This window comes from Schistocerca serialis, chromosome 1, assembly GCF_023864345.2.
Source record: "Schistocerca serialis cubense isolate TAMUIC-IGC-003099 chromosome 1, iqSchSeri2.2, whole genome shotgun sequence".
Lineage (NCBI taxonomy): Eukaryota > Metazoa > Arthropoda > Insecta > Orthoptera > Acrididae > Schistocerca > Schistocerca serialis.
In genome coordinates, this window is record NC_064638.1 from 1145077210 (window position 1) to 1145097999 (window position 20790).

Here is a 20790-nt window from a genome sequence, read left to right on the forward strand (position 1 = left end):
CAAGTGTGCTCACACTGACAAATTCTTTGCAAATTTGACTCAATTTTGTAATCACTGACGTAACAACATATATCCTCTTAGCCTGTGCAGTTTCATTCGTATATAATTTCTCTATCGCAGTACTATCTGTTAGCGTCAAAATTTTTGCAGAAGTAACTTAAATGTTCCCTGTATGCAGACTGTATGGATTGCAAATGTATGTCACAATTCACAGAAGGTTGGTCAGTTGATTTGGAGGAGCAAGATCATTGGTGCCATCAGCTTCGGGAAGGAATTCAGTTGTGCGCATTCGAAGGAACCATCCTGGCATTTGCATAAACCGATTCAGTGGAATCACAGAAAACCTAAATCAGGATGGACGGATGTGGGTTTGAACCTTCGTCATCCTGGATGCGAGTCCAGTGTGCTAACCACTGCACCACCTCACTCAGTAATTCACAAAAGGATGGTTAACTGTCATGATACAAGTTCTACTGTTTCGGTACAAACTGATGCATCGTGTTGCCTGTCAATGAGAAAGAGTTCAAAAAGAAGAACCTCAATGAGAAAGGGATTGTAATAACAATTAAAAACATTTTAAAAAGCTTTCTGTCATAACAGTTTATTGTTAAAAATGCACAAAATATAGTATAGCCTCTGTCTATTGTTAATTTGTTTACGATTTTGTACGTAGATTACAAACAGTACCCATTAGTTATATCACAGTAAAACCCAACTTAAAGTTGATGCATAAAAATACAAAGATTTCAAGGAATACATAATTCTTTTATCTTAATATAACGTGAATAATAGACATTTACAAGTCCAGCCTGTTGCCCTTTCAATACAAAATCACTAGGCATGGAGCATATATATATATGCATGATTGAAAAATGTCTTCTTTGGTATCTGGAAAAATACTTAACTCAGGATATCAGGACCAGCAAACAAACAGCATTTTCCCAAAGCCTATGTTTCACACTGTAGTGCTGTAAAGAGAAATTATAATCATTATAACCTTCTGCTGAAGCGATTTATTGAAATTTATTTGTTGTTTCATTGTATTTTACCACACAGTTAAGTGCACTTAAGTATACTAATAACAACATGTCAAAACTTTTTCACACCAGTATCATTCTTAGGAACTCTTGTTTACAATAAGAGTGATGATAATGCTGGATGGCATATAACAGGAGAAAGATGAATGTGTGTGCCTGTAGACGGGAGGGGGGGGGGGGGGGGGTGTTACAGGCAGGAAAGTTCAGGAAAAGGGATTATTAGCATGAGGTTGAAGAGGAGAAAAAGAATGTAATAGATGAAATAAAACATTGCAAAAATGCAAATAATAATAATAATAATAATAATAACAGTAACGATGTAGTTTATAACTCATGCAATGAAGTATCTAAAAATTTTAACAGCAATGGTTGATTAAAAGAAGGGAAAAGCCAAATATTTGTGGTGCACAACTAAAGAAGATAGTTGAGAAGAATTTTTTACTACAGAGGAAAGACCAAGACGTAGGTTACCCATGATGAGTTTGTAAGTCACATATGAGATGCTACAGCATATCACAGTAAATTACCGGATTTTTTCATGACTAGCTGACAGACAAAAATATAGTAGTATTGAGTAATGATGCTCATAATCTAAATTTTGTAAGGGTTTGGCAAAAAGTATTTCAGATATGCTTCTAGCCACTTACAACCGAGTCATTGTGTTGTTGTCGTCATCAATTTGACAGAGAGAGTAGAAAAAATGCTTCCCACAGACTTCTCCGTGCTTTAATAACCCACATTCTGCCTACATGTTTCCTAATATCAACCGCCCACTTTCCATTACGCCTTTTCTTATCTCCTTGGTTGAAACAAACAACACTATTGATCCATCTTACCATCCATTCACTAGGTTGCAAGTGCTGTCCACTGTCATTACAGTCAGAACTGCATCTTTCAGTGCAATTTGTCTAGAGCCACTTGTTAATTTTCCTATCCCTCTTGGTAATTCTCTACATGCATCTCTCCACTTTTCATAGCTTGCAGGGTGATCTCAGTCTGCATTGGCTTTCACTATGAAAGTCGATACCCCACCACCACAAATCAAAACTGACAAGTAAACTTACCATTTCAGACACTCTTAAAACTCAGCTTTTAAAACACAATCAAGTTTAGCAAAAGCACTTCAGGCCATTTTTACTCATCTATTTATTCTTTTTCAGCTGATCTTTTCCTCATTCCTGTATACAAAAACTCATCAATTGGTTCTACATGTTTATTTACAGACCCATTTTCATTACTTTTCCACAGTGAATTTAACTAAATTTTAGTTTTTTTATGTTCAGCCATATCATAATGAAACACTGAAACAAATGTAAAGTCAAAATTTTGAGTGTCTTTGCAACGATACTCTTCAGGGTCATTAATGTGCAGCTGACTCACCCTATATGGGACCACTGCAAAGGTGGTCTAGATCTTAGCTTTGGAGTTGATTTAGTGTTTCGTTATGATGTGGCCTAACAAACACAAGAATGTGATTCTTGAGTTTCTCCCGGCATATTTGATAGTCAAAATATCCACGGGTGTGCTGCCGGTCTATAGTGTCCAACCGGCAGCACACCCGTGGATATTTTGACAAACACAAGAATGTTATTCTAACTGACATTGGAAGCCTATGCTATTACATTAAAAAATGTTATATCTACATCTACATGATTACTCTGCAATTCACAATTAAATGCCTGGCACAGGGTTCATCAAACCACCTTCTTGCTATTTTTCTACTGTTCCACTCTCTAACAATATGTGGAAAAGTGAACTCTTAAATCTTTCTGTGCAAACTCTGGTTTCTCTTATTTTATTATGATAATCATTTCTTCCTACACTGGCGAGTGCCAACAAAATATTTTTACACTCTGAGGAGAAAGTTGGTAACTGAAATTTCGTGAGAAGATGCTCTGTGGCACCCTCCCCCCTATGGTCCAAAATGAGCTGCACTTCTTTGGATTTTTTCAATGTTCTCCATCAATCCATCTGATGCAGATCCCACACTGCACAGCAATAGTCCACAATAGGGTGTACAAGCATAATGTAGGCAGTCTCTTTGGCAGACCTGTTGGATCTTCTCTATGTTCTGGCAATACATCATAGTCTTTGGTTTGCTTTACCCGCAACATTGTCTGTGTGATAATTCCAACTTAAGTTATTTGTAATTGTAATCCCTAAGCATTTAGTTGGATTTACAGTCTTTAGATTTGTGTTATCTACCATGTAACCAAAATTAAGCAGATTCTTTTTTGTACTCATGTGAATGACTACACACTTTTCATTATTTACAGTCAATTACCAATTTTTGCACGCTTCAGGTATCTTGTCTAAATCATTTTGCAATTTGTTTTGACCATCTGATGATGTTATAAGATGATAAATTACAACTTGATGTGCAGGCAATCTAAGAATTCTACTCAGATTGTTTCCTAAATAATTTATGTAGACCAGGAACAGCAGAGGGCCTATAACACTTCCTGGGGGAATGCCAGATATTACCTCTGTTTTACTTGATGACATTCCATGAATTACTATGAAATGTGACCTTTCTGCTAGCAAATAACGAATCCAGGCCCACAACTGAAATGATAGTCCACAGGCACACAATTTGAATAGAAGTCACTTGTGAGGTTCAGTGTCAAAAGCCTTCTGGAAGTCTAGAAATATGGAATCAACTTGACATGACATTCCCTGTCAGTAGCACTCATTACTTTGTGAGAATAAAGAGGTACTTGTGTTTCACAAGAATGTCATTTTCTTAACCCATGTTGGCTATTTGTCCACAAACTTTCTCTTTAAGGTGACCCATAAAGCTCAAGCACATATATGTCCCAAAATCCTGCCGCAAATTGACGTTAGCGACATGTATCTGTAAGTCAGTAGATTACTCCTCTTTCCTTTCATGGATATTGGCGCGACTTCTGCAACTTTCCAGTTTTAAGGTACGGAACTTTCAATGAGTGAACATTTGTATATGATTGCTAAGTATGGAGCTACTGTATAAGCATACTATGAAAGAAACCTGACTGGTAAACAATCTGGACCAGACACCTTGCCTTTCTTAGGTGTTTTAAGCTGCTCTGCTACACCGAGTAACTTCTACGTTACTCTTGTTGGCAGTTGTTCTCGATTCAAATTCTGGACTATTTACTTTGTCTCCTTTTGTGAAGGAATTTTGATAACTGTGTTTAGTAACTTTGCTTTAAGAGACACTGTCAACAATAACACCACCATTGTTTCCACACAGTGAAGGCACTGATTGCGTCTTGGAACTGGTGTAATTCATATATGAACAGAATCTGTCTGGGTTTTCTGCCAGATTTCGGGATGAAGTTTTGTTGTGGAAACTATTAAAACCATCTTTTACTGAGTTCTCGCTGAATTTTGAGCTTCTGTGAAACTTTACCAATCTTGGGGATTATGATTTCTTTTACATCTGGCATGCTTCTTATGTTGCTTCTGCAATAGTGTTCTGACCTGTTTTGTGTACCACGGGGTATATGTAACACCTCTTTATTAATTTATATGGTATATATCTCTCAACTGCAATTTCTCTGAATTTAAACCACACCCGGTCTATGCTTACATAGACTAGAAGGAGTGAAGATTGTCTCTTAAGAAGGTGTCAAGCAAATTTTATCTTTTTTTAAATAGATGCATTTTGCATTTATTTTTGGTGGGTTTGGAGGGGTTACAGTACTCAGTTTAGCTGCAAAACATTGTGGTCATAGTCCCTGTATCTGTCATGATGCTTTTTTTTATTTTTAATCTGAATAAATACGTTGTCAACAGTCCATTCCAGTCTGAAAATAATGGTATATGCCACACTAGAAGGAAGAATTTTTGAACAACATGATTGTGGAGAGAAGCAGTGATTAGTATGATTAATCAATAATTCAAGAACAGTCTTAATCGCATTTATTATTGTTATAATACCGCCAACCGGTTTCAACCCGACGTAGGGGTCATCTTCTGGGCGTTTACACCATTGGTCGACTGCTGGTGGTGTCACTCCTCTCTACATAATGTCAGGAAACCACCAGCAATTGAACAATGGTGTAAACGCCCAGAAGATGACCCCTACATCAGGTTGAATCCGGCTGGCGGTATAATAATAATAACAATAATAATAATAAATGCGATTAAGACTGTTCTTGAATTGTTGATAGAAGAAAGACTGATTTATATTACACTCCAGTGAGATTAAAACAACAGTCTAGATCACAGTAATATTTTACTAATGGCCGGTTTTGACATTGTGTGTAACTTATCTTCAGAAAATAAGCACCTCTGGCAGCTGCTGATGATGATGATGATGCTGCTGCTGCTGCTGCTGCTGCTGCTGCCGCCACCGCCACCAGCTCCTCGGTGCTCACCCAGCAACACACCTTTTTGAAGATGACTTCTACATGAAGTCAAAACCAGTGATTAATAAAATATTACTGCAATCTAGACTGTTGTTTTAACTGAGTTGTATCACCAGATTGCTGTTACTCCTCTGGACCATGTGGTCCAAATTTACGATTCTCCAGTGAACCTAATACTGAATAATACAGGACTACTGCACAACTACAAAATTCTCTGACAATAGCTACAGAAATACGATATGTGAATGGCAACAGCAATACATTATGGTGCCGTATAAACACCTCTCTTTTTAATGATGTGCTGAGTATTCACACGAATTACTGTTTCCACTTAATGCACAATATTTCGACAACCAACTTGGTTGTCTCCTTCTGGTGCTGTGAATTGTGCCATTATATGTACTTGATGCCTAGAATCCAACCACATTGGGTACTATTGTTGGTCTCAGGCTGCTATTCATAGCAGAGTTTGACTACCAATGCCCAGTATGCCTTTCAATACTCTTTTGTTTTTAGAGTCCACTTTGATATTTTGTGAAACATGTATTCTCTCAGCATACTAATGAAATAATAATCCACCAGGGCTGCATTTTTCATATTTTATTTATTGGTACAACTTTCGAATGATGCCTCATTCTCAAGCAATACCTAGATACAATTGGGCTATATATGTAATTTTTGTTTGTATTATAATTTTTTACACATGTTACAGGAGCTTAAATGTTATTTTTGAAATATGGTTTACTTTTGTTATGTCATATTTGTGCACAGCTGTAACGTCATCGATTTGTGCGTCAGAGATTTGGTTCACTACCAAATTTATATCTTTGACAAAAATCGATTTGTACCATATGTAAAATATAAAAAAGGTGCTCTACTGGATTATTATTGCAACAGTATGCATTTCATACATTTTGTTGATGCTGCAGAACAGTATACACAAGACACATTCACTCAGTGTCTCCCAATACTGGTAGGAGGATACTGTCAATGATACTAGTCGTCTATCCTGAATTACTGTCAGTTATTAAATCAATCTACTGACATGTCTTTGCGGTTACATTGCGGTATATTGTCACTCATTCCACATTCCTAAGCATTTTCCCTCAATAAGGGATCTAGGATATAAATTTGCTGATGAGAGAGACAGGAACTTACTTTACAGTGATATCTCCTGCCCACGAACAAGTCTGCTCCTGTATTTCCAGACATCCTGCAAGAACAAATAATTACATGTAGTATATTAGCAATAATATTGAGTACAGAATAATAAAGTGGCTTTAACTCCAGAATTCTGGGATCTGTGGGCAAGAATGAAACAAGAAAGCCTTGTACATGTGGCACACAGCAGCTTGTGAATACTGAAAAAGTTTCATGATAATATACATACATATGTTGAGCAGCTTAAGCTGATGTATATGTATTAAAATGGCATATTTTCAAGAGTAAAATGCTAAAAATGTGCAATTTCTGTACGAGTATTGTGAAAAGTTGTACTATGATAGAAGTAAATGCAGGAACTTGTAGTACACTTTAACCTTAAGTGGGAGACCAAAGACAGAAGTAACTGTCAGCAAAGGAAAGCAGAAGGTAACAGTCCTGTTAGGAACTCACAAAGTGTATGGTGTAAGTCTTCAGTTGCAGAGTACTTGGGACTGACTACAAGCTATCCAGCATCTTTAAATACAGTGGAAGGGTCACTTGTGTGACACAGGACTCCAGGATTGTAAATGTGGATTTCACTATAATGGGCCCGGTAATAATATTAGTTAGGTAAGCAACAGCTTCAACAAGACAGCCGCCCTGACACGTTGTATGGAACCACCTTGCATTTTGTTGAGGTGTGTGGGCAACATTATCAGCCATTTCCAAACAGTCCTGTGAACAATCTTTATGCTCTTCACTAAGTATGGCAATGAAAAGTTATTTTATACTTATTGAACAATGGAAAATCCAGTGTGGAATGTAACAATATTACGAAACGGAAAGAAGCCACTCACCATATGGTGGAGATGCTGAGTCACAGATAAAAACAACAAAAAGACTGTCACAATATAAGCTTTCAGTCAAAAAGGCTTTTGTCAAAAATAAATCTCAGCTCTAGCAGCTGAAGCTACAGCGCGGCTTATATTGTGACAGTCTTTTTGTTGTGCCTATCTGCGACTCAGCATCTCCACTATATGGTGAGTGGCAACTTTTCTTTTCATAATAATTTTATACTTACTACTTTGATAACTATTAGAATTATTAGTAGAAGTAAATTATTTGTTTGTTTGTTTGTGGTTTTAGGGCGCAAAACTTCTATGGTCATTAGCGCCCAGCCCGTGACTTAGGAAACAGGAAAAAACCGAAATTTAAAACCAGCAGCAATGGGAACAAAGTCATCAAATTTGAGAAACTAAAAGCAGAAGGAATGCTTAAAAATCCACTACAGAAAGGGGTTGGTTGTCCCCAAAACAAGCTTCAAATGACTGACGTCATTTCACTGTCACTAATAAACTGGAGAACGCGGTCGGCTGAGCGCGTGTCATCTGCTAAAATCGACGATAGATCAGGCGATAGCTGTAGACGGGAGCGTAACGGATTAAAATAGGGGCATTCAATTAAAAGGTGTCTGACCGTCCACAGCTGAGAGCAGTGGGGACAGAGTGGGGGAGGATCGCCGCTTAAAAGATGTCGATGGCTAAAAAGACAGTGCCCTATCCGGAGTCTAGCTAAAATTACCTCCTCCCGACGACGCGTTCAGGAGGAAGAGGTCCAAGCGCAAGGAAGGGCTTTCACTTCCCGCAATTTATTATGGGGAAGTGTTGACCAATGCGCATGCCATAAATGAGCAACTTGGCGACATAAACCGCTCCGTAGATTGGTGAAGGGAAGCGACTGAAGAGCTGGCCGAGGAAGAGAGACTGCAGCCTTGGCCGCTATATCGGCCGCCTCATTTCCACAGATACCAGCGTGTCCCGGGAGCCAGAGGAACGCCACCGAGACGCCCCCCAGGTGGAGCAAGCGCAGACAGTCCTGAATCCGGTGGACCAGAGGGTGCACAGGGTAAAGAGCTTGGAGACTGAGGAGAGAGCTGAGAGAATCTGAGCAGATTACGTACTGTATCCGCTGATGGCGGCGAATGTAGTGGACAGCCTGGAGAACAGCGTAAAGCTCCACAGTATAAACCGAACACTGGTCGGGAAGCCGAAAGTGATTTGGGGTGTCGCCAACAATATAGGCATTCCCTACACCTAATGATGTTTTCGAGCTGTCGGTGTAAATAAATGTGGCGTCCGTCATTTGTGCACATAGAGTAGCAAATGCCCGACGGTAAACAAGTGTAGGGGTACCATCCTTGGGAAATTGACATAGGTCACGGAGCAAGTAGATCCGGGGACGGAGCCAAGGCGGTGCTGTACCCCAAGTTGTCAAGAGGGTTTTAGGAAAGCGGAAGGAAAGAGAATGGAGCAGTTGACGGAAGCAGACTCCCAGGGGTAGTAGGGAGGAGGAGCAGCTTGCATACCCTACATCAAAGGAGGCGTCGAAAAAAAGGTCATGGGCTGGATTAGCAGGCATGGAAGACAGATGGCTAGCATAACGACTCAGAAGGACTGCTCGCCGATTGGACATCCGCGATAGCAAGAAGGCAAGCTGGAAATTCTTTATTAGCTCATTTAACACCTTCACTCCCTCCTCGGAAGTTTGGAGTCGGCTTCGACGGTTCTCAGGCGCGCCTAGTTTCTCCCCGGTCTCTGGGCTCACTGTCGCGCATGATACCTTAGTGGACCCCATCGCAATTTCTAACTCATTGGGTCAGCACTTTGCTGAAATTTCGAGCTCTTCAAATTACCCGCCAGCGTTTCTCCCGAAGAAACGTGCAGCGGAAGTGCGACATCTTGCTTTCTCCTCTCAAAATCACGAAAGCTACAATACTGTTTTCTCCATGCGGGAACTCCAACATGCCCTCTCTTCTTCTCGCTCCTCTGCCCCAGGACCGGATAGTATCCATGTCCAAATGTTGCTGCATTTATCAACCCATAGTCTGCGTTACCTCCTTCGCCTTTATAATCGAATTTGGACCGACAGTACCTTTCCCAGACGATGGCGGGAAGCTATTGTCGTTCCCATTCCGAAACCTGGAAAGGACAAACATCTCCCCTCTAGCTATCGCCCCATTTCTCTCACGAGTAGTGTCTGTAAGGTTTTGGAGCGTATGGTGAATTACCGTTTAGCTTGGTGGCTGGAATCCCGCAGTCTTTTAACACCAGCCCAATGCGGATTCCGAAAGCATCGTTCTGCAGTTGACCATCTTGTTGCTCTCTCCACTTATATCATGAACAATTTTCTCCGGAAATGCCAAACGGTAACAATATTTTTTGATCTGGAGAGAGCATACGATACCTGTTGGAGGACAGGCATCCTCCGCACACTGTTCTCTTGGGGCTTTCGAGGCCGGCTGCCCCTATTTCTTCGCGAGTTTATGGCAGAGCGCACATTTAGGGTGCGGGTGAACACTACTCTCTCCCGTACTTTCTCCCAAGAAAACGGGGTACCCCAGGGCTCCGTGCTGAGTGTTGTACTGTTTGCCATCGCCATAAATCCAATTATGGATTGTCTCCTTCCTGATGTCTCGGGCTCCCTCTTTGTGGACGATTTTGCGATCTACTACAGCTCTCAACGGACCAGCCTTCTTGAAAGACGTCTTCAAGGATGTCTCGATCGCCTCCACTCGTGGAGCATCGAAACCGGCTTTCGTTTCTCACCCAGTAAGACCGTTTGTTAGCCGGCCGAAGTGGCCGTGCGGTTAAAGGCGCTGCAGTCTGGAACCGCAAGACCGCTACGGTCGCAGGTTCGAATCCTGCCTCGGGCATGGATGTTTGTGCTGTCCTTAGGTTAGTTAGATTTAACTAGTTCTAAGTTCTAGGGGACTAATGACCTCAGCAGTTGAGTCCCATAGTGCTCAGAGCCATTTGAACCATTTTTTTGAAGACCGTTTGTGTTAATTTTTGGCGACGTAAGGAGTTTCTTCCGCCCTCCTTCCATCTAGGTCCTGTCAACCTTCCGTTTTCCGACGTCGCTAAATTCTTGGGTCTTATGTTTGACAGAAAACTGTGCTGGTCCTCCCACGTTTCCTATCTTTCGGCTCGCTGTCTGCGTTCCCTTAACACCGTCCGTGTCCTGAATGGTACCTCCTGGGGAGCGGACCGAGTGGTCCTTCTCCGCCTCTATCGCGCCTTAGTGCGCTCGAAATAGGATTATGGAAGCATAGTCTACTCCTCTGCTCGGCCGTCTATTCTTCGGCGTCTCGACTCTATCCACCACCGTGGATTACGTTTAGTGTCTGGAGCTTTTTACACCAGCCCTGTGGAAAGCACGGAGCTGCTTATATCGGATACAGTTGGCCAAAATTGGATAGTGACGGAAAATGCGAAGAGCACGTCGCCGCTCACGTATTGCTTCACGGCATGCCTCGTTCCACCAAGGAACTGGGGGGCGCCGGGGCAATTCGGAGGTGCGTGGTATTGAGCGTTCCGCAGCTGTAAGAATAACGTTGGTCAGATGCGTGACCTCATCGTCGACGCTGGGAAAGCGACGATCATCGAATGTCGCTAGAGACGAAAAGAGTGTCCAATCGGCTTGGGCAAACTTCCAGCGTCGCGAGCGCATATATGGCAGTTGAGGCTGCAGTCTAAGAACACATGGAAAGTGGTCACTCGAATGTGTATCATCAAGGGCGAACCATTCGAAGCGCCGAGCTAGCGGAACAGTACCGACCGCAAGGTCCAAATGAGATAAATTTGTCGTGGAGGCAGACAAAAATGTGGGGACCCCAGTGTTGAGGCAAACTAGATCCGCTTGGTGGAAGACGTCTAGCAATAGTGAGCCACATGGACAAGGATGTGGAGATCCCCAAAGCGGGTGGTGGGCATTTAAGTCCCCAACCAGCAAATAGGGGGGTGGAAGCTGACCAAGAAGATGAAGGAGATCAGCTCGTGCCATTGGTGTGGATGATGGAATGTATACCGTACAAAGAGAGAACGTGAATCCAGAAAGGGAAAGATGGACGGCGATAGCTTGGAAGGAACTGTCCATTTTAGTTTGTTCCTTTCAAGCATTCTACGGCGTTAGCAAAACACAGCAGCAGATACACACCTTTTTTGTGATTATGTTCAGTCATCAGAAGTCAAGAAAGATATGCTGTCCTTGTTATTCACAAGGACCATAGGGAAGGACCAAGGATGCTCTGACGGTTCAGTGATATCATCTTGCAGCATTGGATTACCTGTCATACATGCTGTACGAGTGCTGGCTAATTGGTGACTGATCCCCAGTGTTGATATGGTGTTTTACCATGGGCCACTTTGGTCTGTCTTTTAAAAGCACCCAAAAGTTGGAGCAGAATGGCTGACTCTTGCTGATGATGTTCCCCAGTCGGGCCAGATCCTACTAGCAGTTTGACAGTAGCTTTCTCCCCAGCACTGCCTGACATGGTGAGCATTGGCAGAGCCCAGTCTTTGGCGATAGCGCTAAGCTGGCCTTCCTGGACTGGTTTGGCCACCCCTATGCATGTACCTTTACGGATGAGGTGTTGCTGCTTGTGACATTAGCGAACTAAAGTTTTTTTTCACCACCTAAAATTATTAAGATTGGCACTGGCATGTAAATTTCTTTTGTGAGCCACAGTAGCTTTTGCAATTGACAAGAGCTTCACACTTTGAGCATCTCAAATGAGGAATGAAACTCATTTCATTGATGATGACCAGATAACCAAGTCCCACCAGTAAACATTCCTGTTATGTGTACTTGTTGAAATATCTTTATCACGCTGGAGTTCTGATTTTCTGCATTTATGATGGCTTGTGATGCCTGGAATGAGTCATCTGAGAATAACATTATGACTACATTCTGCTAAAATGATTAATTTGAAGGGCTGTCTCCTTTTATTGAGAGTTATTCTTGCAATATGTCTTCCTGTCGGCTGGACGTATCTCCAATTTGCGACTTTGTCGTAATTGCCTTCGTATCGTGGAACGAGTATTATTAGCCGACTACAGTAAGCATCTAACATTACAGGAAAGGAAGTCTCTGCATTGACTATTATCCAGACAGGTTGTGTCCCAATGGTGACATTAATGACGTTTTCTGACATCCTGGTGATTGTACGCCACAAAGGATTTCATTTGTGGTGGCCTCGTTTCCACAGACGGTCACTTCGCTTAGTTTTCCTGAATTTGGGACCCACACGGGCAGCTGGTACCTCTGTACTGCAACAGGAATCAGCTACAACTTGTCGAGCAGTGGCCTCGTACAGGGTACGGCAATCAGCTCTGTGCTACTAATCTACTATAATTGTCTACAGCTGACTGGTGTAAATACAACCATTGTGATGGTTAACATTTAATAGCACAGTGCATAGAAATCACCGAAAACTCGCCTTCTTTCTCTGCAATAGCACAGTAAGTGTACACAGCATCCTCAACATCAACATGCCGGTTTGTTGTTCTCCGTCCTCTTCTGCAGGACATTACACGTGGCATAGGAATTGGTTGTATGTGCACTAGTAGGATACTCAGTGGTCATCTGGTGGCTGCAGTACATGTCCGAGTTGGCCAAGTCCATTCTTGTAGTTCTGCTGGTGATGGAGATCGGTACTGAAGATCGGCACATCTCTTCTTGAACATAATAATGTTGAAGGACTCTGATAACTCTCCCATGAATTTAATTTTCAATCTGGTGTTTGTTAAGAGTGTGTCTGACAATGTTCACTGTCTTCTTATCCAAGGCCTTCCCTTCCAACTATGACAGTCTACCTATAGAGCTGTATGCCTTCTTGAAATTGACAACAAAGGTGCACTATAGCCTCTGTGCTTCTCATTGCTTGGTTACCTCAAGAGTACCTTTAAACTGAGTATCTCTTCAGCACAGGACCTTCCCAGTATGAAGCCTGCTCAGTATTCTCCTGTGCAGGGACTGCGACAGAATTTTGTAAACAGTGGTCAGTAAAGATGATGTTGTTGTTGCTGTTGTTGTTGTGGTCTTCAGTCCAGAGACTGGTTTGATGCAGCTCTCCATGCTACTCTATCCTGTGCAAGCTTCTTCATCTCCCAGTACCTACTGCAACCTACATCCTTCTGAATCTGCTTAGTATATTCATCTCTTGGTCTCCCTCTATGATTTTTACCCTCCACGCTACCCTCCAATACTAAATTGATGATCCCTTGATGCCTCAGAACATGTCCTACCAACCGATCCCTTCTTCTAGTCAAGTTGTGCCACAAATTTCTCTCCGACCAAATTTTATTCAACACCTCAATAGTTACGTGATTTACCCATCTAATCTTCAGCATTCTTCTGTAGCACCACATTTCGAAAGCTTCTATTCTCTTCTTGTCCAAACTATTTATCGTCCATGTTTCACTTCCATACATAGCTACACTCCAGTCGTTCAGAAACGACTTCCTGACACTTAAATCTATACTCGACGTTAACAAATTTCCCTTCTTCAGAAACGCTTTCCTTGCCATTGCCAGTCTACATTTTATATCTTCTCTACTTCGACCATCATCAGTTATTTTGCTCCCCAAATAGTAAAAGTCATTTACTACTTTAAGCGTCTCATTTCCTAATCTAATTCCTTCAGCATCACCCGATTTAATTCAACTACTTTACATTATCCTCTTGCTTTTGTTGATGTTCATCTTATATCCTCCTTTCAAGACTGTCCATTCTGTTCAGCCGATCTTCCAGGTCCTTTGCTGTCTCTGACAGAATTACAATGTCATCGGCAAACCTCAAAGTTTTTACTTCTTCTCCATGGATTTTAATTCCTACTCCGAATTTTTTCTTTTGTTTCCTTTACTGCTTGCTCAATAAAGAGATTGAATAACATTGAGGATAGGCTACAACCCTGTCTCACTCCCTTCCCAACTACTGCTTCCCTTTCATGCCCCCTTGACTCTCATAACTGCCATCTGGTTTCTGTACAAATTGTAAATATCCTTTTGCTCCCTGTATTTTACCCAGGCCACCTTCAGAATATGAAAGAGAGTATTCCAGTCAACATTGTCAAAAGCTTTCTCTAAGTCTACAAATGCTAGAAACGTAGGTTTGCCTTTCCTTAATCTTTCTTCTAAGATAAGTTGTGAGGTCAGTATTGCATCACGTGTTCCAACATTTCTACGGAATCCAAACTGATCTTCCCCGAGGTCCGCTTCTACCAGTTTTTCCATTCGTCTGTAAAGAATTTGTGTTAGTATTTTGCAGCCATGGCTTATTAAACTGATAGTTCGGTAATTTTCACATCTGTCAACACCTGCTTTCTTTGGGATTGGAATTATTATATTCTTCTTTAAGTCTGATGGTATTTCGCCTGTCTCATACATCTTGCTCACTAGATGGTAGAGTTTTGTCAGGGCTGGCTCTCCTAAGGCTGTCAGTGGTTCTAATGGAATGTTGTCTACTCTGGGGCCTTGTTTCAACTTAGGTCTTCCAGTGCTCTGTCAAACTCTTCATGCAGTATCACATCTCCCATTTCATCTTCATCTACATCCTCTTCCATTTCCATAATATTGTCCTCAAGAACATCACCATTGTATAGACCCTCTATATAACCTTCCATCCTTCTGCTTTCCCTTCTTTGCTTAGAACTGGGTATCCATCTGAGCTCTTGATATTCATGCAAGTGGTTCTCTTTTCTCCAAAGGTCTCTTTAATTTTCCTGTAGGAAGTATCTATCTTACCCCTTCCTCTGTAAAGATATCAATCCCTAATTGATGACGTATGTCTTATTCTCTTTCTTATGTAGAGGGTACATAGCTGTGCAGTTCCCGTCTTCTGGCATCAACGTGATATGAAATAGAATGAACAAGTCAGGTCTGTAATAGGGGAGGCGAGTGTTCAACTTCGTTTTATTGGGAGAATTTTGGGAAGTGTAGCACATCCATAAATGAGACAGCACACAGAATTCTAGTGCAACCCATTCTTGAGTTCTGTTCTAGTGTTTGGGCTCCCCATCAGGTTGGATTGAAGGTGGGCATTGAAGCAATACAGAAGTGTATTGCTAGATTCATTGGTGGTAGATTATATTGCCACACTAGTATAACAGAGATGCTTTGTGAACTCAAATGGGAATCCCAGGAGAGCAAGACACAAATTTAGAGAACTTGCGTTTGAGGCAAACTGCAGAATGATTCCACTGCAGCCAATATATATTTCGTGTAAGGACCAGGAAGATAAGCAATGAGAAATTAGGGCTCATACATAGGCTTTAGGCAGTTGTTTTTCCCTCTTTCTATTTGCATGTGGAACAGGAAAGAGAATTATTAGTATTGGTACGTGTACCCTCTGTAATGCAGGCTGTACAGTGGTTTGCAGAGTATGTATGTACATGAAGATGTTGTCAGAATCCGAAATGCATTCCATTAAAAGAAGGCACACCAAGATGTGTATGCCACAGGCACTAAATCAGGTGGGGCCTTCCACCAGCCAAACTGCCATGTTTCAAGGGGCTATGTCCAATTTGGGAGAGGTCAGTGAGACTTCGGTTCAGCTTTGCCTGGCAGGAGAAACATGACAGAATATTCGGCCTCACAGTCAACAGTTTCTTATCCTTCAGTTCCAGCCACTCTTCCACTGACATGACCATCTGTCTCAACAGCTAGTGTAAAGAAATATCTAATTCCTGCCACTCCTACAAGCCTTCCTGACTGATTTATCAGCTTTACTTGTATTCTGATGTGCCCCAGTACCATGCAAAATGCCAGATCCTTTCTAAGCTGTTGTAGCATTTTTTCAGCTGGGTGCATTTGTTGGAACAGTTGAAGAACACTACAAAATCTGGAGCAGATGACAAACTTTATTACTTGTATTATCTCATCTGCTACACTACATTCAGAATTCTGTAGAAATGTACATGCTATGTGCCAAAATTCCTGGTAGGTGGATTCTGAAAGCATGACCAGGTGAAGGGATTCTCCCTGTTTTAACTAATTTGTTTACACAATCTTAAAATTGTATAGTATATCTCAAATGCTACAAACCAAGGCTCTAAAAATCACATTTGGAGTGTTTTCCTTTCTAAAGTTATATGAATTTAAAACAACTCTGGGACACTTAAGAAGCTAAGGAGACTATTTACTTCTTTCTTGGCATAAAACATTAATATCTGCCACATCCAGTTCAAAATGATACCTCTTTCCATAAATTGCAGTACAGATAGCATGTTAAGTGACTGCGCTCACATGTAGCCTTTTGTTGCGCGGGATATGATATGCCAGTGGTTGAATTTCACCGATAGGAGGTGAGTGGATGGGTGGGTGTCTGGGAAAAGTCATGGACCTGTCTTGTCTCTTTGGGGATGATCTGTGAAGTGCATAATTGGATGTAGAGGTGGTACTGGGTTGGACTGAGATGTTGGACGAGATGGGTAGGCTTCAAAATACTACTTCGGAGGATAAGGATACAATTTTTGGTCGGATATTCCTCATCTCAGGATTTGATAAAAAGTACTTGAAGATCTGGCAAAGAATATGGCCAAGTTCCTAAAGGCCAGAGAGGTACTGTGTGATAAGGGGAGAACTGATCAGAGAGGGTTCACTTTGCAGGAGTGTTGTCTATGGGCTCTGTTTCTAAATTTGTTTCTGAACTAGTTTTTTCTTGTATTTTTGTGTAACATACCTGGTAGGTGAGTTCCACACCTCTGCGTTTTGTGATTTCAAGTACTTCCTGAGCTATGTTTTCTTGTGTTGTTCCTCGTACGTCTATGTAGTCGCAGTCCGATGCAGCATAATGGCAAGAAATTGCTTTTCGAAAACCCTGGGGAAAAAAAAAGAATACACTTTACCAAAGTGTACTCAGACAAAATCTCAATAACAGTAAAACAATACAAGAAAATTGCAACACCAGGGTCAAAAACTTGTGATGAAAAATATTTTCACACTTTCATCCATGCATTCATTTATCCATTATTTTCCAAACCTCATATCAAGGAGAAGTTCCTCCAGGGATGCTAAATGAATCAAAGGAAATACAATGCATAGAAACTTAACTCGTACACTGTATTAACAAAAAACTGCCACTGCATTTTTAATACTATTTAGCCTTATGCCACCATAAATTAAACATAGTAAATTAGAAGAAAAGCCATTACCCTGCATTTGGCAGACAAAACATTTAAATCTTCGTAATTACTACAGTCAGAGTTAAATGAGTCAGACAATTACTCACAGACACCTGAGCTGATTTTCATTATGGTAACTTACCACTCCTAGCAGGCTGTAAGATAAAGTGGTCCAAGAAATTCTGATAGCAACAATATACTTATCTTTTGAATTACAACTGTGTAACTGTTGAGTGTCAGTGAAATCGTATAATTAATGTACAAGCAGTATCCTACTTCACACTTACACAGAAATGTAATGCAAGTCCCATAATAACCATGAAACTCAAATGATTTAATAATGACTTTTGGCACTAAAGAACTACTCACTTGCAAAGAAAATTGACAGAACATAGCTCCCACGGGTGACAAAAAAATCATATCAAAGGACAATGACAAGGCATGCCAATGTTCTGAAATGTTCAGTTCACTGAAAGTGTGTTCCCAATACACTTGTAGTGTAGATATAGGTAGGAATACTCCAGATGGAATGAAGGAGATTGTAAATATCAAATATCTACGCTTTATTAACAGACACTGAGGCATACAAAATGCCTGTGTACATGACACAAGCCAAAAGCCAACTGAGTCAGAGATTGCTGCTACAATGTAACTGCAGTATTGCCTAAGGAATCTCCTCACTGGAACACCTGACTGCTGCCAGGCTGGCACATACGTGCACGACTCATCAAATTGTCTACCAAAATGCCACTAAAGTTCTTCTTAATAGAGGCACATTTGCTGGAAAATGGGACTAATGTAGCGTAAGTATATATTACAACAAAAACAGTCAATTTTTGACAAAAAAAAATTAATTACATAGATAAAAGATCTACTCACCAAGTGGTGGTAGAACACTCAAATAACAGAAGGTTTTAACTAAGAAAGCTTCTTCGGGCAGAAGGGTTGAAGGGGAAGGAAGAGGGGTGAAGGAAAAGGACTGGAGAGGTCTAGGAAAAGCAGTCGATTTTGGGAAAGTCACACAGAACTGCTGGTCAGGGGAGACTTACCAGATGGGATGAGAAGGAAGTATATATTAGGTACATTACAGGTTTATTCATAACAAATTATAAAAATTGTTCACTAGTTATTGTCTGAGAGTGATTTGATAGAAGTTTGTAATCTTAACCATTTTATTTAAATTTTCAACACTACCTTAGGGCACAGTGACATTCACTAGCTCAATGATTAATAACGCTAATGTTCATTGGAACTTTTACTATATCACAGAAAAGGCTTTTTAATAGCTGCTCCTTCCTAGAAATGAAACAGCTGACTTGTTGTCTATCTCTGGAGGTTCTCACAGAGAGACTTAAAAGCACAAAATTTGAATGAATTAGTCAATGAACAGACATATATTAGTTCATTTTAACAGATGAGTTACATTTTAAATATGAAACAGACTAATTTATTGTGTTCTTAAAAATCTACATATCCATAGCAACTTTTGGCTACAATTTGAAATAAGTAACTTTGTGTATCATGTAGTGGAATCAAAGTCACGTTCATAAATAGAAAGCAGAAATATTCAGGTAGGTACTTCAAGTGCTTTACTAACCTGTGTAACATTAATACCAGATCCGTGAATCAACAATGGATGGAAAAATACCGTATCACCTTTTTCCATCTCAACAAAAATCTTTGGGTGGTTATCGTACCCCTTGATTCCATGAAAAGCTCTGTTGACACCATTCTGAAAGGAAAAAGGAAATATAACTTTTTTTAAATCATTAATTTACTGCATGTACTAAATCTCCATTTTAGAATTTCAAACTAGAAAGTAAAAAGGATGAAATGAAGAACATCTCTAAGTGAGCAAAATCTAACTTTACTGCAACATGATCACTGTAGAATGAAAATATTTCAGTGACAGTATGAGATCTTTGTTACTTGACTAGCTTAGTGCCTGTTGCTTCACTTGTGTAAACTGTATGGTGTGCAGAGGTTTTTTTTTTTATTATTTAATCAAATTTTTATGTTATTCACAAACTGCAACACCTTCGAAGCTTTTCATGCTAATTAAGGACATATAAGCATTGTCTTTCCTGAATGTAGAAGGAGTCCAAAGTTTTTGTTAATTATAGCTTTTCTGTTTTTGTGGAGATATTTCCATATAGCAACTTTCATCCCTTAACAAATATTTTTTTATATCTGAACGAGAAGTGAAACACCAATTTCCTTAAATTTAGCTTTAACATTTTTTTAATGTATTGAAATATTTTCTTAAAAATTTTTATCCCTTACTGCATACCCTTAGGGGCGGAATTTTCAGGAACACTGAAACACACATTTTTTTTTTTTTAAATTTCTTACTGAGAAGTCAAATACCAATTGTCATAGATGTTACCTTAAAAATCCTTTAGTAATTGTGTATTTTCAAACAAACTTTCAGCCACTACTTTACCCACTTAGTGGTTGAACATGTATTTTTTATTTTTTGGCTCAGAAACCAAATACCAGTTTTCATAGTTCTAGCTTCAAAATTCCTTTAATAGTCACATACTTTCAAAAAGTCTCTCATGCCCTATTTCACAATTTTGGACAATCCCTTCTTAAATAATGCCTCCAGTATAAGATACAAATCCTCTCCAAATTTCAAGTTTCTACACTTAGAAATATGGGCTGAGTGGCAATGAGTCAGTGAATCATTCTGACTCTTTCACCCCCTTCGGAGTTGATTTTCCAAAATCAGTGATACGTGCATTTTTTCATCTCAAACCATGAACCTAATTTTCAAAGATTTAGCTTTGAAAATGCTTTTGCAATGAAATATTTTCATAAAATGTTCCACCCCCTATTTCATGCACTTATGAGCTGAATTTTCAAAAACAGTAATGTATATGTTTTATTTCTAACAGAGAACCAAACAAATTTTCATAGATTTAGCTTCAAAACTGCTTGCACAATGAAATATTTCCATAAAAACTTTCATCCTCCATTTCACTCCCATATGGGTTGAATTTCCAACAACAGTGGAACACGTACTTCTTTATTTTTAACTGAGATGTCAAATTTAAATTTTCATAGATTTAGCTTTAAAAATGCTTTCAGAATAGAATATTTTCATAAAAAATCTCGTCACCTATTTTACCTCCTTGGGTTCAACTTCCAAAAACATTGAAACAATTTATTTTTTATTTGTAACTGAGAAGTCAAATATAGTTTCAAAAAACATTTTCACCCACTATTTCGCCCCATACGGTTAAATATCCAAAACTGCTGAAAGACCTATTTCTTTATTTCTGACCAAGAAACCAAA

General features: G+C 40.1%; 1 protein-coding gene across 2 annotated transcripts in view; it reads right to left on the minus strand.

The window, feature by feature from the left end:
• Positions 1-585: 585 nt before the first annotated feature.
• Positions 586-20790, minus strand: part of LOC126417668 (phytanoyl-CoA dioxygenase, peroxisomal-like) — a 71504-nt gene continuing 51299 nt past the window's right edge. For both annotated transcript variants that reach the window (XM_050085138.1, XM_050085137.1), the window contains exons 7-10: positions 19090-19224; positions 17051-17188; positions 6548-6602; positions 586-968 (exon numbers count right to left, since the gene is read on the minus strand). In XM_050085138.1, coding sequence (XP_049941095.1) covers positions 6549-6602; positions 17051-17188; positions 19090-19224 — 327 coding nt within the window. In that variant the 3' untranslated portion in view covers positions 586-968; position 6548. The remainder of the gene's footprint in view (positions 969-6547; positions 6603-17050; positions 17189-19089; positions 19225-20790) is intronic.